Source organism: Lepidochelys kempii, chromosome 8, assembly GCF_965140265.1.
Source record: "Lepidochelys kempii isolate rLepKem1 chromosome 8, rLepKem1.hap2, whole genome shotgun sequence".
Lineage (NCBI taxonomy): Eukaryota > Metazoa > Chordata > Testudines > Cheloniidae > Lepidochelys > Lepidochelys kempii.
This window is the reverse complement of record NC_133263.1, coordinates 87,258,483-87,279,960: the sequence shown is the minus strand read 5'-3', so window position 1 is coordinate 87,279,960 and position 21,478 is coordinate 87,258,483. Positions and strand designations below refer to the sequence as shown.

The following is a 21,478-nucleotide window of genomic DNA, read 5'->3' as shown; positions in this document are numbered from 1 at the left end:
GAAAACTGAGTAAATAAAAAGTTAGTTTTGAGTCACGTTGTAACATTACCTACTACAGAATGGGATGCAGCCAACCATCCGTCCCCTAAGCAAAACTAGAAGACAGACTCCTGAAGCATGTTGCAAAATTAATTAACTATTAATTAATTAATTGTAGGCTTTTTTTTTTTTTTAAACAGAGACAAGTGGGTTGACAAGGGTTCTACCCTATGGAGCCTACAAACTACACAGAGAACATAACAAAGAAAGATGTAATATAACAAAAGCCACGTGATCTTTAGTGTGTTGTTTGTGCCACATTTTGTTCTGATGGGTTTCTGAGGTCCTCTTTTTATTACATACACTGATTATGCCAGTGTGGTTTGTAAGCCTGAGTGGTACAAGATATTGTGGCAAGATGGCCGATTTTAGTCTGGTGGGTCCTGGGCTTTTCTTGGCAGGGAGCTAAGATGCCCCCCTTTGCGCCTGCTCTTAGGCGCCAAGGGTCCCGCTACTAGCCCAGGAAGGCAGTAGAGGAGGGAGGCGGGGGAGGGGTCTGAGTTTTTTCCTCGCTCTGAGTCCCAGCCTCTCTCAAGCCCTGTGGGTTTCTTACCCTCGGTCCTTAGATGCTCAGGGGGAAGGGAGTCTCCCTGGCCTGCTGGGCAGGGTCTCCCTTACTCCAGTTCTCAGATCTTCCAAATCTCACAACACATCTCAGTGAGTGGGTCCTCCTCTTCTGGCTGCCTGAGGCAGGGGGTTTTATTAAGTTCCTAACAGGGCCTTAATTGACTGCAGGTGCTCCAATTAACCTGCAGCCACCTTCCCTAGTCTACAGGGAACCACGCCTTAATTAGCCTTGAGCTTATCTATCTAGCACTCTCCCACTGCTCTTTGGCCCTCCTGTATCACAATATACAAGTAGCTTTTTTCTTCTCCCTACCTCTCCTCTAGCTCTTTCTTGTCCACTGTATATTTGGCTAGGTCTAGATCTGCATTTGGAGACTTTAACTTCCCCCTTAATTAATGAAGTCTTTGTTGGGAGTAAAACTAGACATTCCAGTGGAACCTCTATCACATTTAAGCCTTATACTGCAGATTTTGGAGACAACGGAAGCTTGGCTAAGTAAAAGAGCTTTTCCTGATAAGTGAGCAGGAGTTCAGGCTTTTCATTCAGACAGTAGTTAAGCTTCAAGATGTGTCTTCCTCACCCCCCGCAAAAAGCAAGCATGATTCTCTTTGTATTTTGTTGTATTTATATACAAATTGGCAGAGGGGAAGCTTATATTTTGAGCAATGAAGGAAGTCTTCGTTGTGGCTAATTAGGATGTGGTATTCTTGTTTTGATGTAACACACCTTTTGTCTTTTCTGGAGAGATTCAGCAGATGCAGTTAGGAAGTAACATATTATACGTATACCTTGGTTCAGCTATCTTGTTAAATTTGAGATTCTAGGGCAGGTACTGGCAGCGGATGAATAGCATATATATGACGTGGTTATTTTCATGTTTAGTCAATGAGTTCTGAGGCAGGCAGCTGTGATCTCAAAATTGCATCTAGCTTCCTGCCTCCCAGCTATTAGATAGTACACACTACACCATGTGCTTTCATATCAAGTACACAATAGCTAAAGCTCCGGAATTATTTCTTTTAGCTACTAAAGACAATGACTGAAACATGGTATTTCAGAAATAAAACCAGAAACTCCAAATTGCCTTTGGAACTTCTACCCTTTTCAATTCCCAGCTTCCTGTGGGCTTTCAGCTGTGCTAAATTTTTTGTTCCCATGGTAACACTTCTGCTAGCCCTAAAACTGTGATACTGCTTTTTAGGTTTCTGCACAACAAAGCTCATCTAGTGCTTCTCAAGTAAAGGTTAGATTAAAAGTGCAGGGCATTGCTACAATTCCCTTGTTCTGGTTTTACAGCAGCTGTTAAGGAACACAAAATGGTTACTATCACAGTTCACATGGCATGTCACTGTACAGAAACTAGAAGTTATTGTGGTTTCAACTCCCAAACACCACTATGAAAATGTATAACAAAAGTATCAACTGTATCTCAGCCAAACCTGTACAGTATTTAGCCAATGCAACAGTAACTCCCCAATCTACCATATTTACAGATAGTCATATAAAATTGGTTCAAGAAAGGGCACAACCCACTTTTGTGTTTCCAGTTTTATACAGAACCCCCTATCCAGATTTTTGGGGTTTGGGTTAGTTTCTCTTAAGCTTGTTCTGAGCCTAAAGCTCTTCTTTCCCCAGTTGCATCCAACTAGTTGATGCCACAGCTGGAACTGAGTACTGGCCAACAACCTCTGGCCACAGGTCATTCTCAGAATAGGAGAAATATCTAAAGAGACAAGACCACAGGAGACTCAACGCATTTCCTAAAGAAGTCTCCAGTCTCAATAACAATTCTTTACCCATTCTGTTTTTGTGTTTTATTGTAATTAAAGATTTAACCTTTCAAGTATATTTTCATTCACTGAAATGTATTTTCTAACAAGCCAGATTTGTAAAAATATATCTCTCCCTTTATTTATCACAATCCCTCTCCTTTGTGCAATTATATTACAGCCTGATCTACTGAGAGGCTACTCAAACTATAACTAAGGTGGCTTCTTGACAGTGTCTCTACTCTGTTTATACACAGGGACAATTTTAAGGAAGTTCACTACTGACATGTAAAATAGAAATCTGCCAGCTGTTTGTTGAATTTCCCAGGCTGAAAAAGCACAGGCAGATGTTACTAGGTTTTCTGAAAATTAAGAAACTTGCAAAAAATTGCTTTAGCTCATTTGGTTATTTTTACAGCTACAAACTCATTCTATGAGCACTTCCCCGAGTCTCTAAGGTGCCACAAGTCCTCCTTTTCTTTTTCCCCGAGTATCAGTAATTCTTGACAGTTCAAAAGCATCTGACCATAATAAACTGTTAAAAGGATTGAACGTAATATGTTTAGGAAATCTGCTTGCTGCTGATATTACTATGTACTACTCACATTACATCTTGCTCCTGCTTGTAACTCTAGCCAATCCCTGTTATTCAGCTTATGTGGTCAGATGTGTATTTTGTGCATTAGTAAAGAAAAAGTGATGATTGAGTTTATTTTCACAAACCATAGTTCCTCTTCCTATCCTGTACAAGTGAACATTCAAAAGAAGCATAGGACCTGATTATGCCACAGGCTACATGTCCCAACTCCCAGGGAAGTCAGTGGGAGTTTAGGGTCATATCCATTAGCTCAATTAGCTTTGCAATATGTGCCACCCATCTTCCTAACTAGAAGAGGGTACTGTCAACTTCCGTAAAGTTAGCTTGTGAATGTACTGGGTACAGCCTCCATTCACCTCATGCTCAGAAGTTACCATGCAAACCCAACTGGAACTAAAGTAAACATTAATATAACCACCCCTTTGTAATTTTGTGTCCTGTTATGAAGACTGGCAGTCGCCAACAGTGGGCTTTGAATTGGCCATCCAAGAGTGAGATGTACTTACTAGCTTTTCATTTTCTGTGTCTGGGCTTTTTATATTTTAAACTTCCAAATGTAAGTGTTAAAATAAAATAGTCATCCAGTCAATTTTAGATTTCAAATAAGTGGAATTTCAAATAAAGTTATACATTTTGCTTTCTTGTTAACCAGATTTGTTTATTTCACTGTACTGTAAATATGAGCTAAACATAAAAACAATGATGCAACTTTCAGGCCAGTACTTTGGATTGGATATTAATTGAGTTGGTCTTTTTATGACTCCAGTTTTGGTATGCTTAATAAATGGCCTTACAGCCATATGTGTGCAGCACAACAGTGACACCCAGAGGCCAGGCATGTAACCAGAGCTCCTTTTCCTCAGAGTGGCAGTTTGAATTTTGATCAGACCTCAATGAAATTACACCTTTGCAAAAGTAAATTCTCAGAAGATATTATTTGATACTTATAGCATTTTAAACAGTTCCTTGGCAATCCTTATGAGCATTAATAGCCTCAGACAATTCAAGCAGATATTCTGTATAGTAATGCACGCCATTTCATTGCATATAGTATTTACTTGCTCCCTTGTAAAGTATTTAATGAAGAATCACCAACAAGCCACAACAGTGCAGCACAAGAGGCTTGATCTTTATCAATTGGGGCCTTTTAGGCCTCTTTGCTAGCCTAAGTGGGTTTACTCTGAAATCATGGTCAAAACAAAGACTTATGTTTTCTACTTGTGAGTACTGTATCCAGTTCAAAACCAACAGCTTACTTTATTAAAAATTTTACCATTTTATAAAAGACATGTTTAATTATGGAGATGGCTGTATTGTAATTAATATTTTGAGATAATTGTGATATTGAGCTTAAATTATATACAAAAGTCATTTTTGTATGTGTTAAAAAGATTGCTATATTACAAATGACTAACTGTACTTTTCAGTTTAATTACAGTATTGATGTAAATAAAGCTGAATGAAGAAATATTTACTACTTTATTAACATAGATTGTGAATGTATTTAATGTTTTTGCAGTATAAGGACTTACTGAACTTGAAAGCTGCTTCATTTTATGTGCAAAAAGGTACTTTAAAACTATATTTTAAATCTATTGATTCAGTGAAATCAATTATCTTGTTAGTTAATTTGCACATGCAAGTTGTATCCTTCCAGTTTTATTTTATGTATTGACACTAATTGGTAAGGTGCATATTGTGTTTAGGATGCATTTTGCAGATGCTTTCTGTACATAAAAAAATACAGGGACTAAAACAATGCTGTGCAGTGTATAGCAGAGCCATTTTTCGGCTTTGGTGTACCAACTTTTTCAGTATTTAAGAAGTGTTTTGAATAACATTAAAAAAGTCTCTTTATTGTACAAATAATAAAAATGTCACCTTATTGTAACTAACTTTTGTCATCTTTTAATATAAGAAGGAATATCAATTATCCAAAAGTAAATAATTTTACTGCTGTGTCGTCTGGCTTATGGAAAGAATTGTTGGTCTCTGTCTAGTTCCTTTTAAACTGCTGTTTAATACGTTGTTTGATTTAAAGAAAAAAGTAGTGAAGATAAAGATGCAGTTATCAAAGCTTCACTAAATATTTATTTACTAAATATATAACCTGAGGGGGTAATGGTTGAGACTCTGCCATTAGTTTTAATTGCCACAGTTAATTTAAAAAGTTCAGAGTAAAAAAAACCAAACGCATACCCAAACTTGCCAGTATACTCCCACCATTCAGCAAGTGTTCGAGTATTCTTCTGGGGAGGTATCATACAGTAGAACCTCAGAGTTCTGAACTGCCCAGTCAACCACATACCTCATTTGGAACTGCAATATGCAATCAGGCAGCAGCAGTAGAGACAAAAAAAAAAAAAGCAAATACAGAACAATAGTGTGTTAAATGTAAATTATTAAAAAAAATTGAAGGAAAATTTAAAACAAGTTGAAACTGGTTTTGTGCTTGTTTCATTTAAGTGAAGATGGTTAAAAGCAGAATTTTATTTTTCTTCTGTATAGTGAAGTTTCAAACTGTATTAATTCAGTGAAAAGGAAGACTTGTGGCACCTTAGAGACTAACAAATTGCTTTGAGCATAAGCTTTCGTGAGCTACAGCTCACTTCATCCTATGCTCAGATAAATTGGTTAGTTTCTAAGGTGCCACAAGTACTCCTTTTTTTTTGCGAATACAGACTAACAGGGCTGCTACTCTGAAACCTGTCATTAACTCAATGGTTAGTTGTAAACTTTTGAAAGAACAACCAAATGTTTTGTTTAGTTACGCACAACCTCCATTTCCAAAGTGTTTGAAACTGTGAGGTTCTACTGTAAAATTATCACAACTATATGAAGAAAAGCTACAGACACTGAATTTTAGACCTTCAGGTGCTATATAGAATGTGCTTTGTATAGAAGCTGGAAGAGTGCCTCAGTTATCTAAATATTAGACTTGATACAGCTATAAAATGCTGGGTACCATTCATTCAAATAAGGGCAACTTTGGCCTTCAACCATTAGCCTTCCCACATAAATACACTGTCATTTGACTTGGGTGGGTTTTTTTCCTTTTGGATGGGGCTATGTCTTAAAACAGTAACATCTACTCAAAAGCCCAACCTTCTTGTCCTTTCCTATTGCTATGTAGTGTTATGTGCCAGCTGTTTGCTGTCCTCCCTCTCCAGAAGGAGTTACATTACAGTGCTGTTGCATATACAGTGTATTGTGATAATTTATGATGAAAGGTGCTCATTAAATGTAAGACATTAGGGATGGGTAGATTTACTTTGTCTTAATTTTGGACCCACTCAACCATCAGTGGGTTGAAAGTTTTTAATTGGAGTAGCTTTTTAATTTTGCTGTTGGCTAGGAGAGATGGGGAAGGGAGAAAGAGAAAAGTGTTGAATGAAAGCATAGTTTATACACACCATACATAATATACAGGATATCAACTTTAGCTGTCTTCTAATGACATGAGCAGGGTGAATGTGGCAAGAGGTCGCTTTTCTATTCCTAATAATTAGCACAGGATTCTTTTTAGGTATAAGATCTCATTTTCTTTTAAGTTCAATCAGGGCGGCGGGGGAAATGGGTTGCAATTAGAAGAAAAAGGCTTGGAAAAATTACTTTTGTAAGCCAAGGTAGGTAGAGATGTTCACCCATTCCTAATGTATGTTCTGTAGTTTAGTCTGTAAGAATTAAAAGCCATCTGACCTCCAGTACAATACTGAATTCCCTTGAAAATATGGCCTTAAAAACGTGGCAGCTATCAGTCTTCAATACAGTTTGGAAGTGAAGTGTTCAAAGAAAAGTCATTGCAAACCACCATGGGATCAATTTTGATTTAGGCTACAATTTGTTGCATATAAAAGCCTAAAAAAGAGCAATGTATATACATTTACATTGCAGTTCAGATCTGACACACATATCCCCCTACAAATTTACCACCAGTGTTGATGCATCTTAAGATGCCATTTCCAGGATGAACAAACACATTTGTATGTAATATGGCAAGCATATCTAAATGTTATTGAGCTAGAGAGCTTGACTGGTACATTAAACTAACAAAGGTAATGGTTTACACCCAACAGGAAATATTTATTTATTACTATTTAAACAAGTAGAAGTCAATCACTTTTGTAAACACATTCTTCACACTCTTTGTAGCACAGTTCATATTGTATCCTTACCATTATTATTATAGCATTGCTGTGTTATTTAAGGTTTCAGGCATTTAACAGTCGACAGACAGTGTGAAACACTTACCTATTTGATTAAGAGCTCACATGCTATAAAGCATTTGGTCTCACAGCTATGGACAATACAAACCTAAGAAAATCAGAAAGTTTACTTTTTACCTTTTATGCAACCCCTTTAGTGTTCTTAAAATTAATTCATATTTTTTAAACTGAATTGTAAAAAAAAAAAAATTGCCTTTATTAATGGTAGTATCCAATGAAATCACTACATTACAAATAAAGAAAATTAGCATTGTAGTATTTTCAATTGAAATGTTGATCTGTGCAACTCTGGAAGAAAATCTGTGAGATTTTACGGATGGGCTTTTTTCTTTTTTTTTTTTTTTGGGGGGGGGGGGGAACATGCACAGAAAAAGCAGTCAATAGTTGACAAACAGGAAGGAAGTCAGTTAAAATGGTGTATGGCCTTTGGGTTTCTGATGGTAAAAATCTTGCTTGTATTTTGATCCATAAGCCTAACAAAAGAATAAGTGTACTCTGATCAAGTAGGAATTCGACTTTTTAGGTATTCTAGTACAGCAGCTGTTCCTTTTGCCAAAATCGCTGCTCGAGGAGTACGGAATGGATTTCCTTCTAGCAGAAGTGTCCTGGGGAAGTACAGAAATAAAAATGATTACTGTCAGTGCTTTTGCTTGTGCCAGCACATTCATACATTATGCACACTTATGGCTCTTTAGAAAAATAAAAGAATCCTGCTTAAAGATGAAATAGTAATACTATGTTATGAATTTCTGCAACTCTATTTCATATTGGCATAATTCAAGTGCTAACAGTATGCCAACATATGTAGTGATGGATAGTTATATGTGCATAATATACACATGTGCCCTGCAATACTGTACATTTAGGGGAACATACACTTTTTCAGTAAAACCCCTAGCCACTGGGCAGGATGGGGAAAAGAGCTTATTAAAATAAATGATAAAATCAACGTGAATAACTGGTTGTAGCATTGAGCTATGCTAAATGGCAATGTTGCCTTTTCCCAACTTAGTTGTTATGCACAGGCTCTCAGGTAAGCACAAGTCACTGGCCCTTTAAGTCCCGTCACCAGAGCATATTCCCATATATCAAGCCTTCCCCATCACCTAGGATCTGTGTCTGAACAAGTCAGATCCTTAGGCCATGTATAAATAGGGAAAAAAGATGTATTTTTATTGTGTTAACTAACATATTCAAATTCTAATCATGAACTGCATTTGTCAGCGCTACATAGGCTAGTTTTAGAGTTCACTAGAAAATTACACTCCATAAGTCTGCAAGAGTCTCATAGCCCATACATTCATGTTCTTGAAAATGTGATTATCCAATAAATCTAAAACAAAGTCACTTGTAAAATCCTGAGTCAGAAAAACAAGTATGCTGTTTACTCTGAGAAATTTGGGTGACTCAGCACCTCTTCTCAAGCCACATCAGTTCTGCCGCAGGTGGTTCCCACTTATGCCACTATGGTAAGAGAACAACTGCTATTTCTGTTGGGAAAAGTAGTGTGAAGGTTCATAACTTGGCCATTTTAAACAATGCTGAACCGAAGCTTGGTTTACAAGCTGTCTGCCCACTTGAGATTTCCATTTCATTCACAAAAATGGTTTAAATTGGTAAAGCTAGTGATAGGCTGAAGAGCGGTTATTGAAGAAGTTATTTGTCCCTGTACGACTTCAAAACCTTAATATTAAAAATTAAATTTTATTTAATAAATTCCAAGAAGGAACACAGGACTTGCCAGACCAGTGATCCATTTAGTCTAGTTTCTTGTCTTTGTCAACTCCAGTAACATCACAGTGGTGAAATGACCAGCCCCTAGAGCAAGTTTCTATCCCAACCCTTTCATGTAGGGGTTGGATTATTCCCTGAACCTTGAGAGCTTATATTCTCAAAATGGTTATCTACTGAATCTAACCAGGGGGTTAAAGCACTCACCTGGCATGGAGGAGACCTAGGGTCTCCCACAACCAGGCATATGCCCTCCATCCCAGATGAGTGCTCTAACCACTGGCCTCTCTTTTTCACTTCCTGCACCCTGGACCTAAAAACCTTCCCAATGAAAGTTTCATTGAAACCATCCTTTCCCATGAAAAGCTTTGGTTTCAACTAACTGGCATTTTCTGACAAAAACTGTTCTGTAGAAAAATTCCTGACCAGCTCTAGTGTGTACATACATTTCCTTTTATCAATGTAAATTTGTTACCTTCCACTTTAATCACCTCCCCCCGATCTTGTATTGTGGAAAAAAAAATACATATTTGCTCTCAATTTACCTTCTCTGTAACAATCATTTTTTGACTTTTTTTTTTTTTTTTTTAAAATCTCTCTTCTCTAAACCAGAATGGTCCCAAATCTTTCATTCTCTCCTAATGAGGAAGCCTTGTTATGCCGCTAATAATTTGCAATCCCCATCTCTGAACGACTTGTCTCTAGTATAAACATTGAGATTGAGCAAGCAGGACTGAACAGAGTATGCCAGGTGAGGACCTAAAATTAATTTATAAAGTGCCCATATAATTTTTCAGTGTTATTTTCTATCACATTCTTTATGCACCTTAACATTTGGGGGGGGGGGGGGTGCTGAAGCACAATGAGCAGAGATTTTCATGGAGCTTATACAATTATACCCAGATCTTTCTCCTGAATGCTCAAAGTAATTTAGAACCTACGAATGTAGTTGAGGAGTTCAAATTATTCCTTCCAATATGGGTTATCATACAGATGTCACCGCTGTATTCATCTGCCATCACATTGCCCATTCACCTATCTTTGTTATGAAATTCCTCAGTGGCTTTTCCAATTGTCTACTCTAAATATTGCCTCCTTTGCAAATGATGCCACTTTACTAACACCCCCCTTCCTGATCACTGATCAATATATTAAATACCAGTCTTGGTGCAGACTCTTTGGGCAGCTTACTGTGAGTCTTTTAACAAATAGCCATGGGACAAATGTCAATAAATGGGGTATTATACATGAGTCTCTGTTATGAACAATCCCTGAAGTAAGTAAAGATAAGGCAAGTTAAGAACAGACCAGCAGCTAAATTCTAAATTTTCTTAAATTTGTGGGTTTATTAAAGTTGGACTAACTGCCAAGTTTGATGCTCGAGGCCAAACGCCACATTCAGATACCCCTATGTAATGTGAGTTAGCCTCTAATGTGAAGTATAATTTTCATGTTACTCTGTTTAATAAATAGATAAATAAAATCATGAACCAAAAATTGCCTCTAGTCTCAATTAGTCGGAGAAACTATGAAAAAACTGTAGCTGCTTCACAGTTGATGACTAGAGGTCAGGCATTTTATGAATTTAGACCAACATACAAGTACACAGTTACTCTACCATTTTCCTTGTAACTGAAAAAAAAAAGGCCTAAAAAACAGTCATCAAAATCAAAAGTTATTGTGCAGTTTTAAAAAAAAAGTCACCTAAGATTTACGCAGTTTCCAAGTTCTGGTGGCACTTGAAGGAGGTCATTATTCTGAAGGTCTAAGGTGCCAAGCTTGTCCATCTTCCTTATTTGCAGAGGGTCGATAGATCCAACCTGATTGTTACTGAGTAGGATAGTTTCAAGTGTTGGGATGCGATAAAGAACATTGGGAAATATTTTAAACCTACCAAAAAATGAAAATAAATTCACTTAAGGAATCAAATCAGAAACATAGACATATAAAATGGATAACAAAACAGGTAACAGGTTTCAGAGTAACAGCCGTGTTAGTCTGTATTCGCAAAAAGAAAAGGAGTACTTGTGGCACCTTTGAGACTAACCAATTTATTTGCGCATAAGCTTTCATGAGCTACAGTGTAGCTCACGAAAGCTCATGCTCAAATAAACTGGTTAGTCTCTAAGGTGCCACAAGTACTCCTTTTCTTAAAACAAATAACAGTGAGGTGAAAGACTAGATTTAACTGAGTTTGTTTAATAATAATCACTCATTAAAGGTGCATTTTTGGGAGGGTGGCAGTAATACTGATTAGTCTACTTGACAAACATAAAAGCAGAATATAATTTGCATGATGACTGCTCAGTGCTCATGTGACAGAGAACAAAAGGCCGGCAGCACTCATTTTGTAAAACTGAACACAGGAATGATGTCAGCTGGACATATTCCTCCTACAGTCTGAGCTAACAGTTCCTGTAAACATATTCATTACATTCCCCAACCTTAACCCTGCTTGTTTTATACCAATGAAAAATTGTCACCATTCAGATACCAACAACCACCCACCCCAAATCCCACCATACTTATGACCACTTTCTATATTAAAACAAGAGCCCTGCATTTACAGACACCATGTTTCTGGTCCATGGCACAAAGAAATTAAGTAGAAGCTTTGTTACTTGTACTGCTAAATACTAACAGCTGTATTTCTAGCATAATGCATAGCACCCAGTGATTTGGCAAAAAACTAAATCACCCCATTTTCACAGCTTGTTTTCATTAATTAAGACACAGGCAAGATTTAGTTCCAAAAAGAGTGTTTTCCTTTTAAATATTAATACAGGAAGAACCTTCAATACTGCTTAAAACCAAAACGGATCTTCACTTAGTCATTAAAAAAAAAAAAAAAAAAAACGCAATTATAACAATCCTGTGTTAAACAGAATGCTGTTGATTGTCTTAGTGAAAGGAAAATTACTTCCACTCCACAGAATTCTATTCATTTTTTTCTTGCTGGAAAACACTAAGATGTTACAGACCTAATCAGAGTTCACAATGGGGGTGCTTTTTAGGGGGGGGAGGGGTCTCTTTCTTCCCACTCACAGTTTTTATTCTGCTCTTTTAATGGCAACATTTTCAAGAGTCTCACTGCAGCCATGGTGGCCAGAGACAAGGGGAGGGGGGTGCTTTGGGAGAGACTGTTTTTTAAAAAACTTTAAGCATAGCTTTTTGGAAACAAACAGCTTGATTGGAGCAATGGAGCCAGCCACTGGGTTTAGCCACATGTATTGCTGTGACTCCTGGAGCAAGGAATCACTAGCAAAGGCAGGAGGGGCCTGCCATTCTCTGCAGCATTCAAATGAGATGGGAATTAGAAAGAGAATAAATATGAATCAGAATCTATTTAAATCACTATTATAAATATAAAACTAGCTCTGATTATTACTAAATAACAACTATGTCTCAGGAAACCAGTGACATATATTGCTCCCTGCAAGCACCAGCCATTTGCTGCAGCAATAAGTTCTTTGAAAAATAAGCACCATACGGTGCATGCAAAAGAATATATGCCGATAAATCCCATTGTGCTTTGTAAACTGCTTTAAAAGTTTGGCCTCAATTGGCACCAGCATAGGCAGAGAAAGCTAGCATCTCTATGAATGACAGCCTAGTACCGGGTATGTATCAGCTACTGAAGAAAGTTCCCTTACACACTGTTCACATAGGGCCTGATCCAGCAAAGTGTCGACTTTGATACGTTCAAGCAAATTTACATATGGTTTCAATGAAAAAACCTGGAACAGGCACAAGGGACAATTTATATTTTCTTGTAAAACTGACCCTTTTTTAAATGGGCTGAAAATTATATTAAACTAACCAGCACCAAGCAATGCCATTTGTGAAAGGAATCAAAATCTATACTTTCACACATTGTTTCCTGCCAAACAGACAACAAGCTGGGCAGGAGTTTGTGTTTACACTTGGTAAGAAGCAGTTTGCCCTGAAAAGTTCTCGTTGGCAATGGTGCCAAATGTTCAAGCCTGCTCCAAATCATGATAAGTAGTTTCTCCCTAAAACCATGAGGCACCACTAACTAAAACTGGGAGATGCAAGCTCATTATGAGTCAAGAAAATGAAAGGCTTTGGTAGATAGCCCAGGTCTGGAAACCTTTATCGCTGGTAAAATATGAAGTGTGAAATTCTGGCCCTATTGTCAAAACCTCCATTGACTTCAGTAGGGCCAGGATTTTACAAGAAATGTCTATCACTGAAACAGGATGAAGCCAGTGACTGGGCAGGAAACCCTCAAAAATACCCACAGACACCCTTTAAAAAAAAAAAAAAATCACAAGTACAGAGTATTTTTCCTATCAGGTGCCCCCATCCCAGCATCAGTGACAGAATATTCCTGTGTTAATTATCAGCAGATGGAAGAAAAGAACACTTGCACTTGCTTAAATAAGACATGCAACCCCGTTCCTTAGTTAACATATTTGCAGAATGCTTTGAACATTTAAACATTGAACATTACTGAGGCTGGGAAAGCAGGAAAAAGGTGTTTTTCTCACTGAAAAAAACAATGAAAGGAGGTAACTAACATCTCAAATTATTCACCATTGTTTTCATTAGTGACTTGGAAACAAAACTTCTCCACTGGCAGAATCAGAACCCTAATATGAACAGGCTCAGTAGTACTGAGGAGGGAGAAGCATTGCCATTTTTATTCTCCCATGCACATTGCTTCAAAAACACAAAGAGGATTACCACATGATGGTCTTTGACTAATTCTCATTATATGTTAACAGGTCTATCTGCAAGGGTACTTACCTATTAAAGCAAAGATTTATTATTTGCAGTCTTATCAGAGCTTCCATTTCCTCAGGTAAAGATGTCAAAAAGTTATTTCTGAATTGTAAACAAAGAAAAGCAGCATTTACTAATCTTTAGCAAATTTAAGGTTTTCCAGAAAGCAAAATTTGCTAGTCTGTCCTTGAGCTGATGTTACTAACAACATGCTAAACCAGTCAACTGCCTCGTGGGTATGCCAAAACCACAGTCAGTACAGATGGGCATTGAAATCTTTCTTTCTTTAGCATTTGATTGTAATCAGGTCACCGCCATAATTTCAATATAGCATTTATATAGTACCGTAAGGTGTACCCAGCACTGTACAATGGTCAGTGTGACCTATAAAGAACCCCCCAAGGAACTTATGGACTAAAACCACATGTAGTTACAGTTCAGAACATTTCAGTCAAAGTGTGCAAAGAGCTGGCATCCCCCACCCCACCTCTAACATAGAACATACATACAATGACATTGCCCAAATCCACCCTCTTTCTTAAAAGGTTTTCAGGAGCTTCTTAAATGAGAAGAGAAAGGGGGGTTGAGGAGAAAAAAATGGGCCATTTCATATATAGTACTCAAGTAAGGGGGACCAATCACTGAGGGCCATTAAATGTTGCACAGTCTTAGAGTAACCAATCTGCCCTCACTCCCTTCCTGGGGCACTCAGCCTGGTTCCCTCACCATCAGCCACCTCACATGGTCTTACCCATCCCTGCAACTTGCAGTCTAACTCTTCCTCCCTCTTCAGCAGCACATACATTTAAGCCAACTTGTTTTAATTTAACTAAGCCAATGCAAGCTGCTGTGTCTGGCTACTTTTCACTTTGCCCTATACCCTGGTAACAAGTGCCAATGACAATTCTACCACCTTGAATGAACACCCTGAGAAGTTATGGAGATTAAATGTATCCATCTGAATAACAATAAGGAGCCTACTGGAAGTTACTGAAGCCACTACAAATATAGTTGCCCCAGGACACACTCCAAGCTTATTAATCTCTAGTCCTGAGGGAATTCTGCACCAAAAAAATAAAAATTTTGCCCAGAATATTTTAAAATTCTGCAGATTTTACTTGTCAATAAATAAATGTGGCTCCAGCATGGCAGTGCGGAGCACAGGCCACTGGCTGCATTGAGGTGGGAGATCACCCTGAAGCTCCCACCTCCCCCGGTACAGGGACTTGGCAGTGAGGCTGCACCCAACCCTGACACAGTGCAAGGGTCGGGCCTGCCCCAGAAACATCCTGGAGCCCAGCCCCTTCTGTGCCAGGTGCACCAGGTGTGAATGGGCAGGCTCAGCCCAGCAGAATCCAAGGGTGGATGGGCTTATCATGGGGGGATCCAGGTGTGGGGTGAGAAGTTTCTGTGGGGGAAATCTGGATGCGGGCGGTTCAGTGGTAGATATGGCTGCAACGGGGCTTGTTGGGAGGAGGGGTTCCAGGTGCAAGGGCAATGGGAGTCTGCAAGGGATCCAGGTGAAGGTGGTTGGGGCTCAGCGGGGGAGGGGGGTCGGGGTGTTGCTGTGGGGAGCTCAGAGGAGGATCTGAATGCTGGAGGAGTGGGGTTGATGGGATGGGGGTCAAGGTGTAGCTGGTTGAGGCTCAGTAGGGTGGATGTCTGGGGGGTGGAGCTTGTCAGGAGGGGTGTAGGGGGGTGGGGCTTGTCAGGGTGAGGGTTCGATGGGCCTGCTTAATGGGGGAGCCCCAGCTGCTGCTCAGGGGACTCTGCATGCTGGGCTCCCACTTCCCCCCGTGATTTCCCTATCACCTTTTCTTCCCCATCTCATCTCCCTCCCCCACTACCCCATGCCTCATCCTCCTCCCCTCACTCCAGGGGTGCTGAAAGCCATTGAACCAAGCTGTAAAGCCTGTATATAATGGAAACCACTTCAAGCCAGGGGATGCGGCAGCACCCCCGCACTGCTAGTTCCAGCACCTATGCCTCACTCCCACATTCCCCTCCCCCTGTCCTATTCCACCCCGCCCTTCCTTCCCCACTGCCTCTTACCCCCACCCTCTCACCCCCTTCCCTCATTTTCCCCACCCACCACGGGCACTCACCGTTGCAGAGAAAAGAGGAAGGCTCCTAGCAAGGAAGAGCTTGACTGGCACTAGAACCCAGGAGGCAGCGATGAGCTGCAGAGTCAGAGGAGCCCACACAGCCTCCTTCAGCTGGGCAGCTCTGCGCTTGTAGAAATGGGGGGAGGGGGAGCCAGTGGCACGTAACCCTGTGTGTTCCCCCACGCCTCGCCTCTGCTGGGGGGGCAATCCCCCCTCAAAAAACTGCACCCATGGTCGTACCCCCACATGGCTTCCCTTTGCTTCCCTGCTGTTTTCTGCAGGGAAGCACAGGAATTCTGCAAGAGGAGTGTTTTCTGCGAGTACGCAGTGCCGCAGAATTGTCCCAGGAGTAATGCTCAGAGAGAATAACTGTTTGGTACTGCTGTCACAACTGCCCTTAAGGCTCTTTTCTCAGAGTCACTTAAACTTCATGAGAGCCTTTACATCCCTGATGCAGAGCATTTCAGACAGATCATGTCTTATTTACTTAGAGCTTGCCCACTTGATCAATTTTCAATGATTAGGTTTAGACTACCTGATCACCATCCAACTCCAAGCCTGCCAACTGTTCAACCATCAAAGAAACAATTAGGAAAATTAAAGATTATTGCAGTACTGCAATACTGTACCGCAATACTGTACCAAGAGATGGTTTAAAAAGGCATGAAAAGAAATTACTCTAAAAGAAAGTCCAGCAAAACATCACAAACCTGATATCCAAGTATGTCAATTTATGAAGTACACAGAGCTCCAGGGAAATGGAGGAGAGCTTATTGAAGCCAAGATTGACATCACAGACTGATTCTTTCAGCTCCACAATCCTGCAACCCATTACAAATAAAGTTTCTTACTTGAGTAAAACATCTCCCTTTTTATTAAAAAGAAAAGGAGTACTTGTGGCACCTTAGAGACTAACAAATTTATTTGAGCATGTAGCTCACGAAAGCTTATGCTCAAATAAATTTGTTAGGGTCTAAGGTGCCACAAGTACTCCTTTTCTTTTTGCGAATACAGACTAACATGGCTGCTACTCTGAAACCTCCCTTTTTATTGCGTGTGTAATTTATAAAAATCAACTTTCTTTTTATGGAACTTTCATTGATACATCAGGTATTTTCTGTGCTCTTTGGGATTTCAGTGGCAGTGTTGGCAAGAGGAAAATAATGGGAGATGCACTTATGCAAGTGGACTGTCCTTGAGGCTTATATTTTAACGCCAAGACAAAAGCCCACAGTTAACTTTCTAAGGTTGCCCTCACTCATCCAAATGTCAGGGTTTACTATTAAAGTGCAGTCAGGAAACAAAATATTTCAGAAAGCTGTGGCAAAAACAGACTGGACTTTCACGGTTAACTTCCACACTGTAAATGCTGTTTTACTAAAAAGGCACCGAAGAGTCACTCTTCTTATTAGCCACAATGAAATGCAATAGCTTGTTTCAATGTTGAAATTAAATTCCAGTCTTTCATTTCTGTTTCATTGAATCATTATTGTGAATTACAGAGAACATTGTATTTGTTCCTCTTGTAAGCAGTGTGCTGAGATAATTTTGGACACTGATGTGGAACTATTTGGAAGTTCATGAAGTTAATTGAAATCCCACAGATTAAGGCCTTACTTTAACCAATAAGGAAGGTAATTAACATGCAGAGTATTCATCTCTCCAAATTGTGATTTCTCCTGAAATTCCTTCCTGTCAAGCAGCTATTCACATACATGGTTCACCTACACCTTCCTCCCGCAATCTTTAATACAGTGACTAAACAAATGGGGCTGTTTACACACAGACACAAACACTGGTTTAATGAACTGATTTTTCTACAGAATTCTAGGAATACACTTGCATTGAAGAGAGAGTTTCGTTTAGGAAATAGAACAAAATGACTGTCCCTATCAGTTGTATTTGTTTTTGTTCAGAGCCTAGTACAATGGAGTCCTAATCCATTATAATGGCTCCTGGGCACTAGTGCAATACAAATAAATAACAGGTCTATGTACAGACATGCAGGCATATATGATTATTATATATTTATATTACAGTGTTGCTTCGAGACCCCAGTTAGGATCACAGCCTTATTGTGCTAGGGCTGTACAAACATATGAATAGATGTCAGATGGTCCCTTCCCAGAAGAGTTTATAAGCATTCATGCAGCGCTCAATTCAACAGCTTCTACTCAAGTGAAATTCCCATTTAAGATAATTTTTGTTTGAATAAGGACTGCAAGATCAAAACTGTGGTATGTATGCAAAATACAGTATAACAGCAAGAAACTAGCTAACATATAGAACCAAGAGCGAATGTTATTTCGTTCACATTTTTGGGTGTCTAGGTACTGCAGCTTATATACTCTGTTTGTCAGAATGCAAGGATAGGTGTTCTTCTTACCAGATAATATTTTTTATTTTACTGTAGCCCTAATCAGGATTGTGGCTCCTCCTTCCCTTGGGTGGGGTCTCTTCCTGACTGTTCATCTCTGCCTCACTGCATGGATGATAGCTTGGCAGTTCTGATCTGTGGCTCCTAGCTTGAGCCACAAGGATATTGTGCCAGATAGGGGAGTCAATTTCAGTAGCTCTCAGCTCCCCTGTTCAGCATCAGGTTAGAATATCTTAATTCAAATCCCTCCTGAAAACTCACTTCTTTCTTGAGGCCCACAAGCAGTAACTCATGTTGTAAAAAAGATATCTCTGTGCTATTAAATAAATTAGAATTAAGCGCATTCTTATGTCGTCTGTTTAGTCTGTCATCTCCTTGGGGCAGGGATCATATCTTCCTTTTTATCTAGTACAGCACACTCTTAAGTGCTTTACAAATAAAAGACTGTGTTGCTCCCACTAAAGTTATTGCAATGCTTTGCATGGACTTCCATTGAGGTAGAATGAAGCCCAATAATATCTAGTGCTACAGTACTAGTGGTTTCATGCTTGGAGAGTCTGCCAGACTATCACTGAAGGGGGGAAAATGTTGAAATTATTTATGCTTGCAGGAAACACTAAACTGAAGTACCTGCAAAAGTTGCATTTTAAGTTGGACCTCATCTATAGCACACAGCTGTCAGCTCTCAAAGCACTGGATCCACACAAATTATTTCTTTGGATAGGAAAAGGTGAACCACTTTGTGGTGATAACAATGAACAATCCTACAGATTCAACAAACTGGTCAACTGGCTGTACTGTATTTTTATTATGTGAAGTGTCACTGAAGTATCCCCTCATTTGTTTCAACAACACTTAGCAAAGCAAAAAAATAAAAACACACACACACACGCATGTGGGTAATGAAAGTATTACTCAGCCATATCTTCTCCTAGCTATGCTTCTTTCACCTACAACTAGCATCTAGGTCAAATACCTGCACGCTACTCGGAATAAGCAAAGTCCTTTTTAAGAAAAGGTGCAATTCCCTTATTCATAGCATCATAACATAAAATACATCTTGAAGTAGAAATTAAGATATGGAGTAAATGTTCTTGGCAACAAGGTTAAAAACAACATTTTAATACATTGCAGAGGGACAAAGAGAGAAAAGAATTATTAGGATATGGAATGACATCTACCAAGGAGCAACTGTACCTTTTTGGAATTTCATTCAGCTGATTCTTGCTGAAGTTTACAGTAGTGACAGAATTGCTTCCGACTGCATTAAATATTTCATCAGGAATCACAGCTGCTTGTTTCTCACTAAACAAAAAGCATCTTATTTAGCAGAGTAACATGAACATGTCAATTATTCTCTCTTCATTAACTGGACATTCTTCCTCTTTTAGAAGATAATCAACAGAAAAATGTACTGAAATGTGGATGTTTTTGAATTCCGCTTAACCCGAAGGCTATCAGAACATGGTGCCATGGTACCTCGTGCATAGGCAATTTTATCACCTCATGCTGTGATCCTGACCTGTTGTCAGACCTTAAAAGATAAGCAGTCTTAGGCCAGATCAATACCTCAAACATGTAAGTGCTGGAGGAAAAGATGCTGGGACTACCCAGGTGTCACTCTTACCTCACAACCAATGCCCCAGTATAGTGCCACAGGGTCCCTGATGCTAGAGTTGTTATCTTTCAGATGAGAAATAAAGCTGAATTTCTGAACATTTGTGGTAATTAAAGATCCCATGGCACTTTTCATTAGAAAAAGGGCATTAACCCTATTGTTCTGGTCCTATTCCAGCTCCAATAATTACATTGTGCGCACACCTGCAGTTTCCAATGGATGTGGTATTTTTTCCACTTCTTCGCCTAACCTGTGAAGCATTGCTTCCATTTCCAAAAGTAGTTGAAGAGATTCCTTACAAACCACAAAGGGGTTTTGGGAGGGTAATTTCTTCATGTTTCTAAAACACTTGAGATCTGATAACAGGTGCTAAAAGTGTCTGATGCATTAACATTTCAGTGAGCTTTAAAGAAACTCTACCATGCTGGTTACAGGGCACGCAAAATAAAAAGATACAGAAGCAATACCAGGATGTGCAAGAGTTTAGGATCTCCGCAGGTCTGGGATGCACCATATAGGGCTGGCACACCATATAGGGCTGACCAGAAAACAAGAATTCTGCCTTGCAAAAATGTTAGAGGTTTTGGAATTTATTTTCATTCCCAGCTGGAACGAAAATGAAACCTGAATTTTTCACAAAAAAACCTGTGTGAGAGACAAAGAGAGACACACACACCAAAATAGACAATAGAGTGGTGGCCAGGACCCTTACCTGGGATGTGAGTGATCGAGGCTCAAGTCCTGCCTGGTTTGGAGCAGGGACTTGAACTTTGGTCTCCCAGGGTATGTCTACACTGCAATTAAAAACCCATGGCTGCCTGCGACAGCTACTCAGGCTCACAAGACTTGGGCTAAAGGGCTATTTAACTGAAGTGTAGATGTCCCAGGCTCTGGATAGAGACTGGGCTCTAGGACCTGCAAGGTCAGAGAGTCCCAGAGCTCAGGCTGCAGCCCAAGCCAAAAACGTCTACACCGCAATTAAACAGCCCTGCAGCCTGAGCACCATGAGCCTGTCAGCTAACATGGGCCAACCATGGGTGTCTAATTGCAGTGTAGACATACCCACACTTCCTAGGTGTGTGTCCTAATCACTGGGCAGTTCTGAATGAGTGCCTGGGACTCTGGCTGTCTTGATCTAAGAAATCTTCTTGATGAATTTTTTTTCCGAACTGATACATTTCCACAAAATGTTTCAGTTTTGACAAAACAATGTTTTTTGACAGAAAAAAGTTTCGTCAAAAATATTTTGACCAGCTCAAGCACTGAGAGTCTGAAAACAAAGGAAATGTAAAACAAGAAAGTATTCTTACAGTTCTAGAAATAGATAGCCTTGTGAAACACATACCTATATTCTAATACTTTTAATGCAGTTATGGCATGAATGTTAATCCTTGACTCACTTGGAAGAGTCATGGCTGTCACAGGAGACCCCTCATTCAGGCTAGTTGTATCATCTAGAGAAAACATAACCATACATGTAAAAAAAACCAAAAAAACCCCAAAAAAACCAGCGTTTAATAAATGTTAACACTCGTATAAGCACACATGTAGTACCCCTCTCTCTAGAGTTCCTACTGTTTGTTATCTGTCATCTTGAGGAAAATGGTGTCAGTGGTTAGAGAACAGTCTGGAATGTATCTCTCTAGTAAATCCAGAGGATTAAAGAATCCAGATCTGTAACTGTGCATGTATGGAGCTGCA

At 39.4% G+C, this 21,478-nt stretch overlaps 1 protein-coding gene across 1 annotated transcript in view; it reads right to left on the bottom strand.

Annotated features, from left to right (window-relative positions):
• Positions 1-7,033: 7,033 nt before the first annotated feature.
• The window catches only part of LRRC40 (leucine rich repeat containing 40), a 37,421-nt gene continuing 22,976 nt past the window's right edge, over positions 7,034-21,478 (bottom strand). Inside the window, exons 10-15 of the mRNA XM_073357353.1 lie at positions 21,123-21,231; positions 19,357-19,464; positions 16,493-16,603; positions 13,702-13,779; positions 10,636-10,821; positions 7,034-7,805 (exon numbers count right to left, since the gene is read on the bottom strand). Of these exons, the coding sequence (XP_073213454.1) occupies positions 7,700-7,805; positions 10,636-10,821; positions 13,702-13,779; positions 16,493-16,603; positions 19,357-19,464; positions 21,123-21,231 (698 nt within the window). The 3' untranslated portion in view covers positions 7,034-7,699. The remainder of the gene's footprint in view (positions 7,806-10,635; positions 10,822-13,701; positions 13,780-16,492; positions 16,604-19,356; positions 19,465-21,122; positions 21,232-21,478) is intronic.